The sequence below is a fragment of the Grampus griseus genome, assembly GCF_964374135.1.
Source record: "Grampus griseus genome assembly, chromosome: 13".
In the NCBI taxonomy this organism is placed as follows: Eukaryota; Metazoa; Chordata; class Mammalia; order Artiodactyla; family Delphinidae; genus Grampus; species Grampus griseus.
Window position 1 is genome coordinate 21,675,685 of NC_139007.1, and position 19,770 is coordinate 21,695,454.

At 34.7% G+C, this 19,770-nt stretch overlaps 1 protein-coding gene across 1 annotated transcript in view; it reads right to left on the reverse strand.

Annotated features, from left to right (window-relative positions):
• The window catches only part of RNGTT (RNA guanylyltransferase and 5'-phosphatase), a 221,891-nt gene that overhangs the window by 91,175 nt on the left and 110,946 nt on the right, over nt 1–19,770 (reverse strand). The window contains exon 13 of the mRNA XM_082669277.1: nt 2,936–3,036. Within this exon, the coding sequence (XP_082525403.1) occupies nt 2,936–3,036 (101 nt within the window). The remainder of the gene's footprint in view (nt 1–2,935; nt 3,037–19,770) is intronic.

Consider the following 19,770-nt stretch of genomic DNA (forward strand, 5'->3'; position numbering starts at 1 on the left):
GTAGTCGAGTCAGTTTCACAATGTTGATTCTTCCAGTCCAAGAACATAGTATATCTCTCCATCTGTTTGTATCCTCTTTAATTTCTTTCATCAGTGTCTTATAATTTTCTGCATACAGGTCTTTTGTCTCCTTAGGTAGGTTTATTCCTAGATATTTTATTCTTTTTGTTGCAATGGTAAATGGGAGTGTTTTCTTAACTTCACTTTCAGATTTTTCATCATGAGTGTATAGGAATGCAAGAGATTTCTGTGCATTAATTTTGTATCCTGCTACTTTACCAAATTCATTGATTAGCTCTAGTAGTTTTCTGGTAGCATCTTTAGGATTCTCTATGTATAGTATCACGTCTCATGGTATTTTAGTATCTTAGCCCCACTTCACTAATCACATGCTACAATTCTTATGATTCAGAGACATAGCTACTCTCCTTTCAAACTATTACAGGCATACTTCTCATAATTCTAACATACTGCATCTAACATAAGTATTAGATATAAACTCATTTATTTCATGAAAACTGCTATAATACAGAACATTCTCTCCATAAAAAAAAAGCATATTACTCCAGCTAACTGAATAATATGTATTTTATGTCATAATTATCATTTTATATTTCATATTAAATACCCCATTTTTGAAAACTGACACCCATGTTACATAAATAAATCAGGTACCTACAGCAATGTAACTTGCATATTGCTATCCAAAAAAATCACCTTAAATGCTGACACTGTGGTGTGTTTTAAAGAGGACTAGAATCAAAAATAATTCATTTTTTTAATAAAAAGACATTCAAATACATAAAATTTTAAAATATATATATATATATTTTAAAACATACTAAGAATAAAAGCAAATGACAAACCACTAAACTGAATTACACTTTGCTATATTTAATTGCAATGGACAAATGGAAGGAAAAAATTAATAATATCATTTCTAACAGAAAAATGGACATGCTACATTTAGCCTCATGTAGCTTTTAAGTGTTGCTAAGAATTACAATCTGTAAAAAGCAAAACAAAATCACCTTTCAAAACTCAATGAAACAATCAACAGAAACACACAAGGGTTTATACTCCTTAACTAAATATTATAAATAAAACATTTAGGCAAAATAAAAGATTTAGTAATGAGGCAATTTAACAAATTTTAGTTCACCTTTGAAGCCTTATTTCCAAAGAACCATATTCACCTGTGACTTTTAAGAATAAAAAAAAGAAGAAGATGATGCAGGTGGCAGCATCTGAATTAATCCCTCAGCTGCCACTGTTTAGAAGAGTGGTGGTCTTCTCTAAGCCACTTCCAGAAAAACATATAAGCCTACACTCAGCTTGCATGACTTTTGATGTGGAGGTTCCAAAGTGAACCAGCAACCCAGAATATCTGTATACCCAACACTTTGTCAGGAAGAATAATCTTGAGCTTACTACTTAGCAATATTTATCCAAAGATATTTTATATATATGGGGGGGAGGGGGAATGTGTTTTGGGGAAGTTTCAAGAAAATACTGATTAATAATATTTAATTATTCATATTATTAGTAGTTAATAGTGTTATAATAATATAATATTGGTTAATAATTAATAAAAATTAACTGATATTAATGTTAATACCAATGCATAGCTAAGATTAAATTAGAGAAATAATATTTTTGGTTAAGTATTGATAAGCAGGAAACTAAAGATTATTCTTCCTGACAAAGTAACTGGCATACAGATATTCTAGATTGCCAATATTATTTCTCTTATCTAATCTTTTATATTATTCTATAGAATATACATATTCTATCCAATCCTACAGTCAAAAGTTATCTACCTATCCTTGGATTAAACCAGGCCAATAGACAGTGAAATACCTAAACAACACTATTTGGGGCCCCAGATAATTGTTCTGGCTAAACTGTACTTTGCTATTAAGTCACAAACTCTTATTTAAGGATGTAAAATACTAACTACTCTATTTTTTGAAAACTGATACCCATATGACTTAATAAAATTCTTTTTTTAGTTAGGATTCACCACACTACACAGTACCTTTATTTGAAAATATACAGTCTCTTAAGAGACTTAATCTTCTGGAATCTGGATTCATATAACTCATCGTATATCCTTCATTCCATTAGCTACAAAAAAATAAACCTGTGGTTTATCTTTGGCAAGTAAAAAGAATTTTATGGCATGCATTGGTACACTTTTAACCTCTCTGCCAGCATTATCTTATTTACTTTCTCTTTATGATTTTCTTGATTAAACATTTCTTGTTTTGTTGTTATGTATTTACTTATATGAGATGCCATAAAAAATTGTGAAACAAGGTAAAATTAAACAAGGCTTTGGAAAAACAATGAAAATATTCATGCTAAAGCATTTTTTACTCTAAAATAGCAATCAATGAAGTCAAAAATGAAGATTAACCAATAAATGAAAAAAATTCACACAATGAACATAATGAAAAATTGTAATGTAATTCCATAATTAAAACCCTACCCTAATAAAGTATAGATAAGTGTTTGCTATCCAAATACAAACATGAAGTAGTTTCCTTCAAAGGAAAAAAGGCTTGTTTCAAAACATTCAATTATAATATTAATGATCATATCTTATATTTGTAATTCACTGAACAGGATTACTTTCAAGTAAAATGTATTTTCACTTTTACAATTAAACAAAGTTCATTTTTTTATATTAGAAATAACTTTAAGACTAAAATTAGTGAAGTTTAAAGGATGCTACCAACATGTTAGCTGTGATAGGTCAAAGAAGTAATCTGGGAAAATGAGATAGATTTATGGGTACATACATAAAGTATACCTAAAAGTACTTTACTTTCTTTTTGTAAAGTATATGTAAGATACCCAGTAAACAGTGAAGCCTTATGCAAACGGTATTATTTCATGTAAAAATCATGGGGAAACAAAGGGGCATACTTACCCTTCTCCTCCCATTCTTGTTATCTTTAAGCGAAAATCCACAGAATTCAAACTGGGAGGCTTCCATTTCAAAATATCATCACATCGACCAGGTTTATATTTCTAAAGTGAATTAAAATGATGATAATAGTTAATATGAAGCTAAAAAATTAAACATTTGATTTATTAAATATAATATCAATTACTTTTCATTAAGCAAAATCACTACTTTTTTTCTGAATATAATTTTTGTTATTTTTAACTGATGAGTAAAGTTAGATATCAACCATCTTACTGATGGCCTCTTTTTCTGCCAAAGCATGTAGACACTTGTTTGTGAAAGTCTCGAAAAATAATGAAACCTGTTATTCCCTCCAATCCTACTATAACTTAAAGGAAGTTTGATCACTTTTAAAAAATTTTGTTCCTTCTTCAATAGCTTTACTGTGGGATAATTCACAATTAATAAAACTAACTAATGAATTTTGTCAAATGGATACAATCATGTAACAATCGCCAGAATCATGATATACAGCATTTCAATCACCCCCAAAAAGTTTCCCCTTGACAGCTGCAGTCAGCTCCCTGTTACCAACTCTCCGGCAAGAGTGACCTTCTTTCTATCACTATAGTTGTGCCTTTTCTAGAATTCATAAGAAATTCTTACACAAGGTTTTGCTATATGCTGGTGCATATATTAGCTTGTTCCTTTTTATTAAACTGAGCAGGATTCCATTCTATGCATATACCACAAATTGTTTATGCATTTACAAGTTGATGGATATCTGGGCTGTTCCCGTTTTTAGGCTACCAGGAATGATGCTGGTCTGAACATTTGCGTGGACATCCGTTTTCATAACTTTTGGGTAAATACCCAGCAGAATGGCTGGGTCACATAGTTAATGTATGTTTAACTTTACAAGCAGCTGTCAAATCGTTTTCCAAAGTGGCAGTGACATCTTCCATTCCCACCAGTAATACATGAGAGATCAAACTGCTCCACATCCATCCTAGGACTAGGTATTGTTGGTCTTTTTAATTCTAAAGTATGTCTCATAATTTTAATTTGCATTTCTCTAAATGACAGATGTTGAAGATCTTCTAATTTGCTTATTTGCTGCTATCTGTGTATTTTCTTTGGTGAAGTGTCTGTTCAAAATTTTTCCCTTGTTTTTACTGGGTTATCTCCTTATAATTGAACTGGAAGAGCTGTTTACATATTCTGGATAAATAGCCTTGTTTGGATACATGTACTGCAAATATTTTCTACCAGTTTTTGTCTTGCTTTTTCATTTTCTTAACAATTTCTTTTGAATATATTTTAATGAAGTCAAAATCAACTATTTTTTACAGCTTTATTGAAGTATGATTGAGAAATAAAAAATTTAAGGTATACGACATGATGTTTTGATATATGTATACACTGTGAAATAATTACCACAATCAAGCTAATTAACATATCCATCATCACACAGTTACTTCTTTGTGTATGTTGTAAGAACATTTAAGATCTATTCCCTTAGGAAATTTCAAGTATACTTTATTATTAACCACAATCACCATGCTATACATTAGGTTTCCAGAACTTATTCATCTTATAACTGAAAGTTTCTACCCTTTGATCAATATCTCCCCTCTTCCCCTACCCCCCAGCCGCTGGTAATCACCATTCCACACTCTAAGTTTGACTTTTCTTTTTAAGATTCCATATATATATATAAGAGCTTATTTCACTTAGCATAATGTACTCCAGGTTCATCCGTGTTGTCACAATTGGCAGAATTTCCTTCTTTCTTAAGGCTGAATAATATTCCATTGTATATGTATACCATTATTTTCTTTAACCATTCATCCACTGATGGACACTTAGGTTGTTTCCACATTTTGGCTACTGTGAATATCGCTGCAGTAAAGATGTGAATGCATGTGTCTCTTCAAGATGATTTTATTTCTTTCGGATACATATCCAAAAGTGGAACTGCTGAATGACATGTAAGTTCCATTACTAATTTTTTGAGAAACCTCCATATTATTTTTCATAAGAGCTATATCAATTTACAGTCCTACCAACAGTGCACAAGGGTTCTCTTTTCTCCACATCCTCACCAGCAAGTTATCTTTTCACTTTTTGATGATGGCCACCCTAACTGGTGTTAGGTGATATCTCAGTGTGGTTTTGATTTCCATTTTCCTGATGATTAGTGATGTTGAGCATCATTTCAAAATCACCAATTTTAAACTTTTACAATTTGTGCTTTTTGTGCCCTCTTTAAGGAATCTTTGCCTATCCTAAGGTCACTGCAATTTTCTACTACATTTTCTTAGAGAAATTTTATAGTTTTAACTCTTATTTTTAGGTATATGATCCATTTGAGGTTAATTTATTTATAAGATGTGAAGTAAGGGACTGTTTGTTGTTTGGCAGTTGGATATCAATTTCATCCAGCACCGTTTGTTAAAAGATTATCCTTCTCTCACTGAATTGCTTTGACATCTTTGTCAAAAATCAGTTGTTTATAGATATAGATATATTTCTATTCTTACTAATCTGTTGCATTGATAAACATGCCTCTCTTTCTGCTCATAGCATATTGTCTTGATAACTCTAGCTCTATATTAAGTTTTGAAAGCAGTTATGTAAGTCCTCAAACTTTGTTTTTCTTTTTCCAAATTTTCTTAGCTAATGTAGCATTTATATTTCCACATATATTTTATTTTATTTTTGGCTGCATTGGGTCTTCCTTGCTACGTGCAGGCTTTCTCTAGTTGCGGCGAGCCGGGACCACTCTTTATTGTGGTGCACGGGCTTCTCATTGCAGTGGCTTATCTTGTTGCAGGGCATGGGCTTCGGTAGTTGTGGTGCGCAGGCTCTAGAGCACAGGATCAGTAGTTGTGAATGGGCTTAGTTGCTCTGCAGCAGGTGGAGTCTTCCCAGACCAGGGCTCGAACCCGTGTCCCCTGCACTGGCAGGCAGATTCTTAACCACTGCACCACCAGGGAAGCCCTCCACATATACTTTAAAATTACCTGGTCAATTTCTATGAAAAATAAGTTTACTGGGATTTTAAGTGAGACTGCAGTAAATTAATAGATCAATTAAGGGAAAAATAACATCTTAACAATACTGAATCTTTTGATTCATGAACACTTCAAATCTCTCTATTTACTTAGTACTTAGGTCTTCCTAAATTTCTCTCAGCAATGTTTTGTAGTTTTCGGTATGCAGGTCTTGCACAACTTTTGTTAAATTTCTTCCTAATAATGTAATACTTTGGTGCTATTATCAATACAAAAAATCGGTTGTTTCTATACAACAGCAATGAATAATCCAGAAAGGAAATTAAGAAATCAATTCCATTTACAATAGCATCTAAAAGAACAAAATACCTAGGAATAAATTTAACAAAGGAAATGAATGGTCTATATACTGAAAACTACAAAACATTACTGAAAAAGTTTAAAAAGACCTAAAAATGGAAAGACATCCCATATTCATGGATAGGAAAAGTGATATTGTGATTTATAATAAATATACATTTGGTCTTCATCCCCACTTCTGGCACAGAGCTCCTAAAACCCTTGGAATTTCCAAAGAGAAGAGAGTGATATGGGTCTTTTATTATGCTAATGAGGTGATTTTGAGGTAGCACCTAGGGATGGGGGCTAGTTGCCAGGAGCCAACCAAGTGATCAGAAGGTTGGAACTTTCAGTCCCAACCCTCTGACCTCTGGGGAGGGGAGGGGGGCTAGAAGTTGGATCAATTGCCAGTGGCCAATGGCTTCATCAATCATGCCTGTGTAATCAAGGCTCCATAAAAACCAAAAAAGAAAAACGGGGTTCAGAAAGTTTCTGGGTTGGTGAACACATGGATATTCAGGAAGAGGGGGTGCCTCGAAAGGGCACAGAAGTTCCATGCCCCTCCCCCATGCCTTGCCTTATGTATCTATTTCCTCTGGATATTCCTGAATTACATCCTTTTATAATAAACCAGTAATCTAGTAAGTAATATATTTTTCTGAGTACTGTGAGCCACCCTCGCAAACTAATTGAACCTGACAAGGGGGTCATGGGAACTTCTGATTTATAGTCAGGTGGTAAGAAATACCGGTAACAACCTGGAATTTAACTGGTGTCTGAAGGCCAAGGAGAGGGTCCTTGGAACCTCCAATCTACAGCTAGTCAACTAGAAGCACAGGTAATAACATGAACTTGCAACTGGCATCTGAAGTTAAGGGGTGGGGGAGGGTGGGGAAACTGGAAGCAGTACAGTTTTGAAGAGCCCTCAACCTGTTGAATCTGACGCTATCACTGGGTAGACAGTGTCAGAATTGAGTTGAATTGTAGGACACCCAGCTGGTGTCAGAGAAGTGCTTGGTGGTGTGGAAAACCCCCTCCACACTGGGACTGGTCTCAGAACACCCATTAAGAAGAATTAATATTGCTAAACTGTCAATACTACTCAAAGCAATCTATAGATTCAATGCAATCTCTATCAAAATTCCAACAACTTTTTCTTTTTAACAGAAATAGGAAAGCCAATCCTCAAATTCATATGCAGTTACAAGAGACCCTGAAGAGCCAAAACAATCTTGAAGAAAGAACAACACAAAGTTACAAGACTCACACTTTCCAACTTCAAAACTTACTATAAAGCTACAGTAATCAAAATGGAGGTGTTGACATAAGGACAGACATTTAAACCAATGGAATAAAACTGAGAGTACAGAAATAAACTCATATATTGATAGCCAATAGCCAATTGATTTTTTTTTTTACAAGGATGCCAAGTCCATTCAATGGTGAGAGAACACTCTCTTCAACAAATGATGCTGGAACAGCTGATTTCCACAAGTAAAAGAATGACGTTTGGAACCCTATCTCCCATCATATACAAACACTAACTAAAAATGGACCAATGCCCTAAATATAACAGCTAAAACCATAAAACTCTTACAAGAAAACACAGGGGTAAATTTTCATGATCTTGCATTTGGTGGTGAATTGTTAGATATGACATCAAAAGCACAAGCAATAGAGCTTCCCTGGTGGCGCAGTGGTTGAGAGTCCGCCTGCTGATGCAGGGGACACGGGTTCGTGCCCTGGTCCGGGAAGATCCCACATGCCGTGGAGTGGCTGGCCCCGTGAGCCATGGCCACTGAGCCTGCATGTCCAGAGCCTGTGCTCCACAACAGGAAAGGCCACAACAGTGAGAGGCCCACGTACTGCAAAAAAAAAAAAAAAAAAGCACAAGCAATAAAAAAAAAGATAAACTGGACTTTATCAAAACTAAAAAACTTGTGCATCACAAGATATCAAAAAAGTGAAAAGATAACCTACAGAATGAGAAAAAATGTGCAAATCATATACCTGATAAGGGTTTAATATCCAAAATACATAAAGAACTCCTACAACTCAACAACAAAGACAACCCAATTTTTAAAATTGTCAAAAAACCTGAATACACATTTCTTCCATAGAAGAGATACAAATGGTGAATAAGCACATAAAAAGATGCTCAGTATCATTAGCCATGAGGGAAATGTAAATCAAAACCATAATGAGATACTACTTCATATGGGTGGCTGTAATTTTTTTTTTTTAGAGGAAAATAACAAGTGTTGGAGAGGATGTGAAGAAATTAGTAACCATGTATGTTGCTGTAAGGAATATAAAATGATCCAGCCACTATGGATAATAATTTGACAGTTCCTCAAAAACTGAATTTGAAACACAGAATTACCATATGACTCTGCACATGGTAGAGCGAAGAAAATTGGAAACAGGGACCCAGATATTGACATGTCTACAATCTAGGTTTCCATCACCATATAAATGGGTAAACAAAATGCAGTATATACATACAATGGAGTATCATTCTGCCACAAGAAAGAATGAAGTTCTGACACATGCTACAATGCTAAGTGAAATAAGTCAGACACAAAAGGACAAAAATGGTATGATTCCACCTGTATAAAATATCCGCAATAGGCAAATTCATAGTGACAGAAAGTAGATTAGTAGTACCAAGGGCAGGGGGTGGAGGTGGGGGGCATTGAGGGGGTGGGCGGAAGGAGCGTTATTGCTTAACGGTTACAAAACTTCTCTTTGCACTGATGTAAAAGTTGTGGAAATGGTTGTACAACACTGTCCATCTAATCAAAGAGACTACAGCATAGGAAAAAAGTGTTTTAAATTATTCTAGAACATAGTAAAAAGAGAAAATCTTTTACTTTGGTGGCTATGGACTTATTATAGAGGAATTAAGATTGAAAACTTTGAGTAATGGGTAATATTCACTAATGCAGACTTATACCATGATGTAAATATGAGCAAAACACTTGGGTAGAAAAATATAGAATCTCCTGAAGGAGAGGAAAGTATGTCAATTCAGCGAGGGCATTATGGGGGACGGGGCCATATTATGAGAAAGGTACTCAGGAAGGAAAAACTGCTAAGTGTTCTCATTACTAACATTTTTTAGATATACGAGTCAAATTGCATTCTAACAGATCTTTATAAATTTGAGGGAAAAATGCAAAAACCCTAGTCATCGGATCTCTTATTTCAAACAGAAGTCCATATAATGACAAATTTTGTATAACAAGTTTCGCTAAGCAAGACAAACCATTGGAGTTGACAGGAAAGACATTTCATCTGTAGCAAATTTAAGAACATAATGCACACTATCTTCCCCCAAGGCTTGTGCTTAAACATGAATAAATATAAAATCAAATATATAATATTTCAGTGGAAGTTTTTGTCCATTTATTTGCCCTGAGAGATTCATTTAGGTAACACATGTCCTTCAGGATGATCACAAATAAACCTCTTTAGACTTGCTGAATATAAACGTTTTTATAAATGTTAAAACTGCTAAATTTTCCAGTAGTGACCCCATTAATAAAAATAATAATAAAATTTAGTCTTTTTTCTAATAAAGTCTATCTGACAGAAACATCACAGACCTTTTAGTAAGAGTGGTTCCCTATGGTAGTGAAAGGTAAAAAGGAGTGAGGGGAGAAAGGAGTGTCAGCATCCCACACCAACCCCACTCACAAGCTGCCAAGGGAATGTCACATGTACAAACAAAGCATCATTTACTTCCGTTCTCTATTCATTTATATGACTATGAGTATGAGACCACTTCGAAAACCAACACCAATCTAAGTTATTAAATCTAGGAAATGTTAATGATTGTACAGCTTTAAAATATTTCATAATGGGTACCTAGTAACAAATTCTAAATGTAATTTTAATATAATATTATTTGTAAAATAGCTACTAACTATCCTTCACATTCTTCTCTGTGGAAATCATCTAATGGAGAATAGCATATACTGACTCTTCTGCTTTTACACAGCAATAGTTCAAGTACATAAGTCATTCCTTATCTGACTGTACACCAAACCATTTATATTAATCTGAAAACCTAGACTTGACATGACTGAGAATTTCAAAGCACCTTTATGAAAATCAATGAAATGCCTGACAAAAATTTTTAGGAAATTATATTTTAAAAATACTGTAGTTCTGAATTACCGAATATAAATGCAACGACATAGATCCCATGAGTAAAATGTATTTAAATACCTGTTCGAATGTAAATTCTACTTCAGTAAAATCATGTCTAATCATGTGCCTACGAAACAATTAGTAAAATACTCAATAAATACTTGATAAAAAATTTTTAAAATATGGGCTTCCCTGGTGGCGCAGTGGTTGAGAGTCCGCCTGCCGATGCAGGGGACACGGGTTCGTGCCCCGGTCCGGGAAGATCCCACATGCCGCGGAGCGGCTGGGCCCGTGAGCCATGGCCGCTGGGCCTGCGCGTCCGGAGCCTGTGCTCCGCAACGGGAGAGGCCACAACAGTGAGAGGCCCGCGTACCACAAAAAAAAATTTTAAAAATAAATAAATAAAAATAAAGTGAAAATTTTTTAAACTTATAAAATATTAGTCTCAGGTATTTTTAAATTTATATGTTTAAATAGAATATTTTAGATTATGAAATGACTTAAATTAGCACTATTCACAAAAGACTATGTATATCAATAACTATTTAAAAATCCTTTTTTCAAGTTCCCCAAAATAATAAGGTCAAAGATATTATATAATACAGGGAATTAGGTATTTTAAATATAAATATTTGTGAGTCCTCAAACTTGAAATACACTTGCTGAATATAAACAAGGGTACAAAAATATCCTTTCAAGCTACATTTTCCAATGTATAATTAGGGAGTAATGAATTTTAATTTCATTAAATTCACCAGCATGTATCTAGAGTGAAATAATTATCAAAGCTATATTTAATTGATACATATAATACTTAGTTCTATAGAAGCAAATCTGATTTTACCAGGTGAGTTGTCCAATAAAAAATTAGAGATAGATTATGTCTGAAAGCAATTACCAATATTACCTGAGATGTCCATTATTATCTTTAAAAAGAAAAAATGTAATGAATGCAGATGTCAGGCAACCAAGTAAGATGCTTAAGGAAGTGTTTACCAAATGAGAGCAGAACCTGGCTTAGAGGTACAGGATGGCCATGTGCCAAAGAAGTCCTCTAAAACTAAGAGAAAATGAAATGGAGGCAGAAGTGATACACCTGCTATACAAAACAGTGGTTCTCAATTAGAGATTTTACCCCCCAGGGGATATTTGGCAATGCCTACATTTTTGGTTGTCACACTGGGGAGGGAAGGGTGAGCTACTGCCATCTAGTGGGTAGAAGCCAGGGATGTTTCTAAACATCCTACAAGGCACAGGACAGCTGTACACAGCAAAGAATTATCCAACCCAAAATGTCAATGGTACCAAAGTTGAGAAACTGATCTAAAGGAAGCTAGTAGTAATAACAACAAAGAGGACAAGATATCTGGTTCTTCTTTGCCTCTACTAACTACTAACTTCATGATTCAAAGCAAATTCAAAGTGTGAGCTTCATCTATTTCACTTGCAAAAATGCAACAGCATTTTGCTTGCCTAAAAACAGGACATCTAAACCAGAGATACCTAAAATGCTTTGTAGCCCATGCTACTCTATGATTTCCACTAGTAAAATGTGAGCAGTTATGTTATCGTAATATATATTCCAGGCCCTGCACTGAAACCTGAGACATACTGTCCTCTTCAGAAGGCTCACATCCTGAAGCTAGGAAAGATTCCTGGCCTTACCATATATTAGTTTTATTTTTGTTGTTTTTCTAGAATTTAGTTTTAAAGAAAGCAGAAAAAATCCTCTTTGGTAATTCTACTGGACAGAAAAGTAAAACAACTCTAGATTTATTGACTTGTTATATCCTTTTGCCCATGTTTCACTGAGAAGCAAATAACCAACACCTATCTTGCAAAACAAGACACATAAATATCCTGTATGGAGGAAAAGTCCCTAATCAACACTAACTACCTACTATGTGCCTAGTACCATACTAGTTGGGGAAGATACAAATTCTCCCAAGACAGTGGGCTCAACCACAGTGAGGCTTTTAATATAACCTCCAAGAGAGATTAGAGAAGTGCTCAAATGAACACAAACAAAGTTGCTGAGGAAGAACAACAGAGAAACATGAAAATCAGGGGGCAGGGGTAAAGGAAGTTTTCTTGAACAAGAAAAATGCATGAATTGAATTTTGAAGAATAATTAGGCTACAAGAAAGTTCTACGCAATGAGAACACAAATATACCTGAGTTGAGGGGAAGTCTGCTCAAGTTTTCTGAGACTAAATTGGCCCAGTGCTCTATGCTGTTCTTGTTGATGTAGAGGAGGTGAAGAGTCGATCTCCTATAAAAATAGCTCAAGGCAACCCCTTGGTATTTCATTTCTAAAAAGTCACAAACTTGGTAAAGATAGTAGGGAGAGGTATCATAGAAAGAAGCAGGGGAAGAAAACGGAGAATTCCATTTTCAAAAGCTTGCTGACATTTCTCATCTGCTTATGAAAGTTTTACTACTACTTATGGAAAGTGAAGTTGTGATTTGAGAGTAAAATTTAATATTAGAGAATTAATACAATTTCTTGGCTTAATAGGTTAGAAAACTTACTCAAAAATACATTTGTATTACTATTTCTATTATCTGATTCACAAGTCTAATTTCTTCTTGCTGTTGTTTTAATATAAAATAACCTGTAGCTTACATCTCTAATGAAATAATTTTGGAAAAAATACAGTTACACAAAGACCTCTGCAACTTCAGCTTTACTTTCCATGTCTGGGCAGTTCCATATAACTACACATGAAATTAAACTTTAACCAGTAAGGAACTGGGGGCAAAGACAAGTTAAATGAAAGTACCCAGTTAGTATCAAGACCAGTTAATAGACCTGAGTAAGAATACTAGAAAAATGAGGGGTACTGAAAGCATGCAGTAAACTCCCTCTTTTTACAGATTAACTGATAACCCAAATCGTTAGACTTGTCCAAAAAATTCCCAAATCACAGTAATACAGAAATCTTTCCACTATTAACAAAAAATACAGATTTATATCATTTGTCCGAAAGCAAATGATGAAAGGTTGGGTTAGATGATCTCATATTATAAAACTGTTCCAAAAGGAACCAAGTCAGTTGTTTTCTAATTACTTTTAGCCTAGTTCTGTGTGGAGCGGTGAGTAGGAGGGACAAGCAACTGGCAATGCCGTGTCTAGTGGGAAGAGGGAGCTGAGACAACCGAATAAACCTCAGCACCTAAACCACTTACCTCTTCTCTCCCACTCAGGCCCCACTGAAAGCCTACTGAACCGTCTGTCCTGTCTCATCTCCAGCACAGGCCCCATCTCCCAAAGTATCCTGGCCCTACTCCCTGGGCCCACCAAGGTGCCTCTGCCACTCCATCAGTCTGTACTCTTCTCACACTGCTGCAGGGTCGAGTTTCTTCATAGCCCTTTGAGGGCAGAAACCCTGCCTTTATCCAGTTTTATTATTTCTTACTCAGCAATGTGTATAACATACAGTAGACACCCAATTTATTAGATGAAGGCATGAGCTAATATATTCCAAAGCTCAGGATTAACTCTCCCTTAATATCCAAGACTACTGCCATCTGGTATAAAATTCCACTAACTTTGACAGTTAGCAGATTCTCACAGAGTTTCTCCTCTTCTCTGGTGGACACAAGTCTAAATAAAAGTGGTCTACCGATAGGGGAATCAAACTCTAGATACAAGTAACATCTGCAGCCTAGTTACTTTATACGTCAAGTACGTTACTCTCCTTTTTTGCTAATCTATGCAGCGTAGTATCACTAAAATAATTTTCTCTGCTCCTAGTACTGGTACGAAGAAGAGCATTGTAAGAACACAGGGGAGAGTCACACTCACCGAATCAGCCGGGCTTCCCCAAGGAAGCCACACCTAATTTGATATTCAAAGGCTGAATGGGAGTAATACCGAAAGGAAGAAAACAGTTTGTTGCAGAAGAAACAGCTGGTGTAAAGATGTACTCATTACAAATACTTAAATTTGCAGCTACCAGTAAAAAGCCCTACTGAAGTTATCAATGAACTTTGACAACAAAAGGAAAATTTATTCTAAATTGACAAAGTGTATGTTTTAAAATATTTCCTCCTAGAAGTCTGAACTCCCCTAAGCATAAGGGATGGGAGCTATCAATAATAAGCCCTATCCTTCTGCTGATTCCAGTATGTCCCAAGATGCTCAAATTAGAGCACTAACAAAATATACATTAAAATACATGGCTGGACAAATCCTGAAAAGCAAAGTGCAAAATAATGTGCTACCTTCCTTGAAAAGTGGAGTGGGAATAAAAATGTATTAACAAATTTGTATTTACTTATAAATGCATAAAGAAACTATGAGAAGATAAGTTAAAAACAAACAACAGTAGATAATTGAGGGAGGCGAGAAGAAGGAGAGGGAGACTTTCTTCTCTGTATTTGTCTTACTACATGTTAAATGTCTGTATTATCTAGTTAAAATTCAAATTAAACATATACCACTGTAAAACACAATTTTTAAAAAATCTACCATTAATTTTTCAATATTAAATGTTATCAATAAAAAAGAACTATCCCTAATTCACTGTGTTTAACATGTATCATTTATATGAAAACTGATTTTGCACTTTATATATTTACCTTCTTGGAATTCACTGATTCCTTCATTTTGTGAAGTCCTTATTTACATTTATTTGTCCTTTTCTCTGCTAACAATATATCATCATTAGCAGTGTCTTTTTGTTGTACAGTAACAGTATATATCTATATCTAGCTGAGGCTGATTACAAATTATTCCTCTTCAGCTGTTTATTTTGTCAACAAAATTCAATGGAAAAGCAAATGTTTTATTTATTAAGAAAGCTAGAACAGTAATATTCTTCTCTTTTCTTCTTCCTTACACAAAAGCAAGCTAAGAATATTTTGCTGGGTTCCAAAAGTTGATTAAGGAAAAAAAATTAAAAATAAACAAGGTGTATTTTCTTCCTTGGCAGTTCACTATTACAATTCTTTGGAAATTATTACATATTTCTCAATTAAAAAAATAACATATTTGGGGGAAAGACAGAATGACACTTTTCCAGTCTGCCAGGAAACAGAGCCCTTCTTCAATTGAAGACCTATCAAAATATGCAAGCAAATGTCATGGCAACAGAAGCTTTCACCATGGTAACATCATCTCTGCTACAGAGGAAAACCACTCTAATTCGTCATGTACTTCAAGACAAGACATTAGACTAATTCCAATTTTCATTTTACAATCTATCCATAACATTCAATATACCTGGCAGTAGTAAAGACTTAATAAAAACATTAATATTTCACAAGAAAGCAATATTAAAATCAAAGCTGACTCTATTTACATGCAAATTGATTAATGGGTGAAACATAAAACCAAGCTGACCCACCTTACAGAAAATCAAGATAGTGATGAAAACATAAAAAAACAATTCTATCACTATTGCTTGAGAGTAAATACTCTAAACTCAATACAGAAACAATTCTGTTTTACTAATCACAATATAGCTGGCAGATAAAACAAGAAAAAGTCTTATTTTAATAAAACAAAGAAAATATTTCAAGTTTTTATTACCACCTCTATTTTGCAATTCATTACATATAATTCTGTTTTTATTTCATAGTGAGGGAGTATTAATGGCACAAAAATTCTTATCTAGAAACGTGTCTCCAGATGACAAAAGTAAAATCAAATATGATTTTTAAAAGGTTAGAAATCAATCATTACTACAAATAAAAATTTACTATGCTACATAAATCATTAAAACCGCTTGCAAAAGCTAGTAAACAAACAAGGATTATCAACTTTATAAATTAAACTTAAAGATCTAATAGCTGTCAAGTAAAAGATCTACTACCTATAGCATATTAAAATGTCAAACGGCCAACTTAAAATATTCATTTTTAGGTAACAAACCACAAAAGATTAGCAATTCAAAATGTCAATGAAATCGTAAGACTGAAAACCTTATATATAAGGGTCTAATAAAACCTATCTGGTTTATGGTATAGACTAATAACCAGATGGAAAATTCAATCTGAAGATACTTCTTTTTAAAAATGATCACGTCAGTTTGTTCAAAGTTTGAGCTTTAAGCCTTAGAAAGACTAGAGGTTCATATTAAAATAAACAGCCAATTTCTTCTTCAAAGAAAACAGCCAATTTCTTCTTCAAAGAAAATACCCATTTTTCTCAAAATATTTAAATATTTTGGCAAGTATAACTTATACTTCAATTTTTTAAAACACTGTTTATGAATAAAGTAATATAGTTAAGTCACCTTTAAATAAAAATATCAGTTACTTTCACATCAACAGCAAAACACAAGGGGAAACAAAAAGGCAGCATGGGATAAAGAAGAGAGTAAGCTGGCTTCAAATCTAGGTTTGGTCTTTAACCTGAAAACAAGGGAAAATCACTAGAGATTAAGGAGGAAGACCACTCTGGATATGGTATGAAGAAAAGACTGGAGGGGGATAAAGTGGAGGCTGCAGGACCAGTTAGGACACTGCTGCAGGGGTCCAGGCAAGAGGCAGTGAACGACAAGTCACACTGGAGTGTGGCAGTGGTAATGGAGAGAAAAGGGAATAATTTAAGAGAGATTTAGGAGATAAAGCAAGATTTGGAGATGGATTAGAGGGATAAAAGAAGGAAAGGCGTCAAAGATGACATCTAGATTTCTCACTCAAGTAACTGCATATAAGTAAGCAACTGAGGGATGAAATGTTGGGAAAGGATCATTTTGTACAGTTTGTATGTTGGCTTGTTTGTTTGGGGAGTAGGGATGGAGTTCAGCTTCAAAGTATACTGAGTTTCTGGTGTTTTTGAGAAATTTAAAAGGTGATATCAGGGTAGGCAATTAAATAAACAAACCTGGAGCTTAAACAGAAATCAAGAGTCTGAGTCAGGCTTACGGGAAATAACTCAAGTGTGGAAGAGATTTCAAGGGAGAGAGCAGAGCATGGTAAAAAATGAAGGTCCAGCATACCGAGCCTTCAGAAACTCTGAACTTCAATGGCTAGTAGATAGACGAAAAGCTTGAGTGAGATGGAGAAGAAATGGCATGAAGCCACGCAAGAGAGTATTTTTAAGGAAGTGTGGACAGCGGTACAGACTACCACTAGATAATCCAGTAAGAAAAGGGCTGAAAAACGAACATGATTTTGCGAGGAAAAAGATCACTGGTGACCTTTCAAAAAAGCAGTTGATACAAATGGTATTTACTTAGATGAAGCCCCTTTTAAAACACAATCTTATCTAGAAGTACAATATATAAAAGAAATAAATCAGGGCTGCCGTGAGATAAACAGAATGCTTACCTAGTAACCTATTCCTGCACATGGTCCCCTAAGGCAGTTCACAGAAACCCAGAACTTTGGAAATTCATGTTTTGAAACCACTGGGCTAGATAATCTTAGAAGTATCTTTTCTGCTTTGATTTACTATAATTCTATAAGTGTAATTTAATCTACTTTTTTTTTAATTGAGGCTTTCATGGTAATTAATGACTGCTGTATTTTAGTAAATATCAGATACTAGTACATTTCTTTATAAACACAAAGAAATATCCTAAGCTTTATTTTCCTGAATATACCATCCATTAGCTTTACTTGTCCTTTTTCTTATAAAAGTAATAAACTAAATGCAATTCTGGATGTGTTACAAGGTTATGTCTCTGAAAAACAGAACATTAAATCAAAAGGTAAATGAACTTTCTTCTAAGCTGGTGTTTGGGGTTTTGCCCTCAATAAAATCATCACTTTAATATAGTATCTTTATCACTGTTCCTCAATATTTTGCCAGGATTCAAAATACTTTCTTCTTCTTTTTTTTTTTTTTTTAGCAGTAGTAATATCTTCTACCTTCTACTCAACTTCAGTTCCCTCACTATAATTACTATAGTGAAGCAGAATTAACTTCTTGCTAAGTTTTAAGTAACTAGCACCAAACAAACGTAGGCCCAGAAGTTTTTACAAAAGTAGATGCACCAAGCATCCTCTTCATTTTTTGCCCTTCATTTGCCTTTGGAATATGTCTCTGGTATTAGAGAGTGGGCTGCAGATTATAAGTCAAGCTTTGCCCATCCCTGACCAGGATCTTCTCTCCACTTTATGCAGCCTCACTCAGATCGCTAAGTTGGTCACTCAAAACAGTCCCTTTCTTCATTTATTTAAACTGTTGGCTCAAGGAAGCCAAGAGATGCAAAACCACACATTGTGAGAAGTTTGGGGGATTTTCTGATAAATGTTGTCGACTAAACATGTGCATTTATATCCACTTTGATTTGAAACCTCACTAAAATGGGAGTTACAGAAAAGAGAATCAATAGAAAAGGAAAATCAGGAAAGAAGACAACAGCAGAAAACAATGCGTCAAATTCTGGAAAGACAGAAAGTAGATGGAGAAGTTAACAGAGCAGAGAGCAAAGAACACTGAATACTAAGTGCTTGCAGCAACCAATACAAAGGCAGAGGAATTCCTGCTGCGTTCCCCAGAACAGGCTACGTGACATAGGAAAACAGATACTGAGAAGGTTGCGAGGAGGTGAAAGGGAGACCTGGTACTGGAAACAGACTGGGTAAAAGTCTTCACAAGGAGCATTTACACCTCCAGCTTCCCTCCTCCACCCTGGCAAGAGGCAGGAGATGTTTATTCTGTGGCAAAACTGAAGGGCGGAAGCTCCAGTCCAGAAGATTCAAGAACCACAGAAGAGGAAAAGTGAACCTTGGAGAGTGAAGTGAAAAGTTTACCTACTGAAGAGCACACCCTCGCCCCTTCATCTTCTCCATGCAGAGAATGCTAAAAGCCAGGCAAATGCCACCCAGCAAGACACTAGAGAGTTGGTCTGAAGAATTCCAGGGAAAAGAACTGTGGATTCTAACATTTGCATATCCTCCAAAGTAAAAATAAAGGGTGAAAACATATTTTAACATGACAAAAAGTACAGGTTATCTCTGATATACTGTTTTATTTTGTCATAAGGGTCTAACACTCACCCTGACTGCAGTTCATTATTAAAGCTGAGTTCATCCAAGATTTTAGACTTCCCCAGAAGGAAAACTTAGAAATGCTGGCAAATTTTACATTTTAAGGTTCTTGGCCTGATTAAGAGTCCTAAACTTCTAATTCAGAACTTGCTTTAAAAAGAAAGCCTAAGAAAGGAAGGTAACTTAAAACCTTAGAAGGACCAAAATAGAAATGACGCTGGGTATTAGGGTCTATGGCTATTAGTTGGAAATGTCATATCAAGCTAAATAACTGCAGCAGGCTGAAAAATGGCCCCCAAAGATATTCAGGAAACTTTATGCCAAATGGTACGCCACTTATACCATAAATAGATAATGGTATCGCTTACCCTAAGTAATAAGTAGCATTAAAAATTA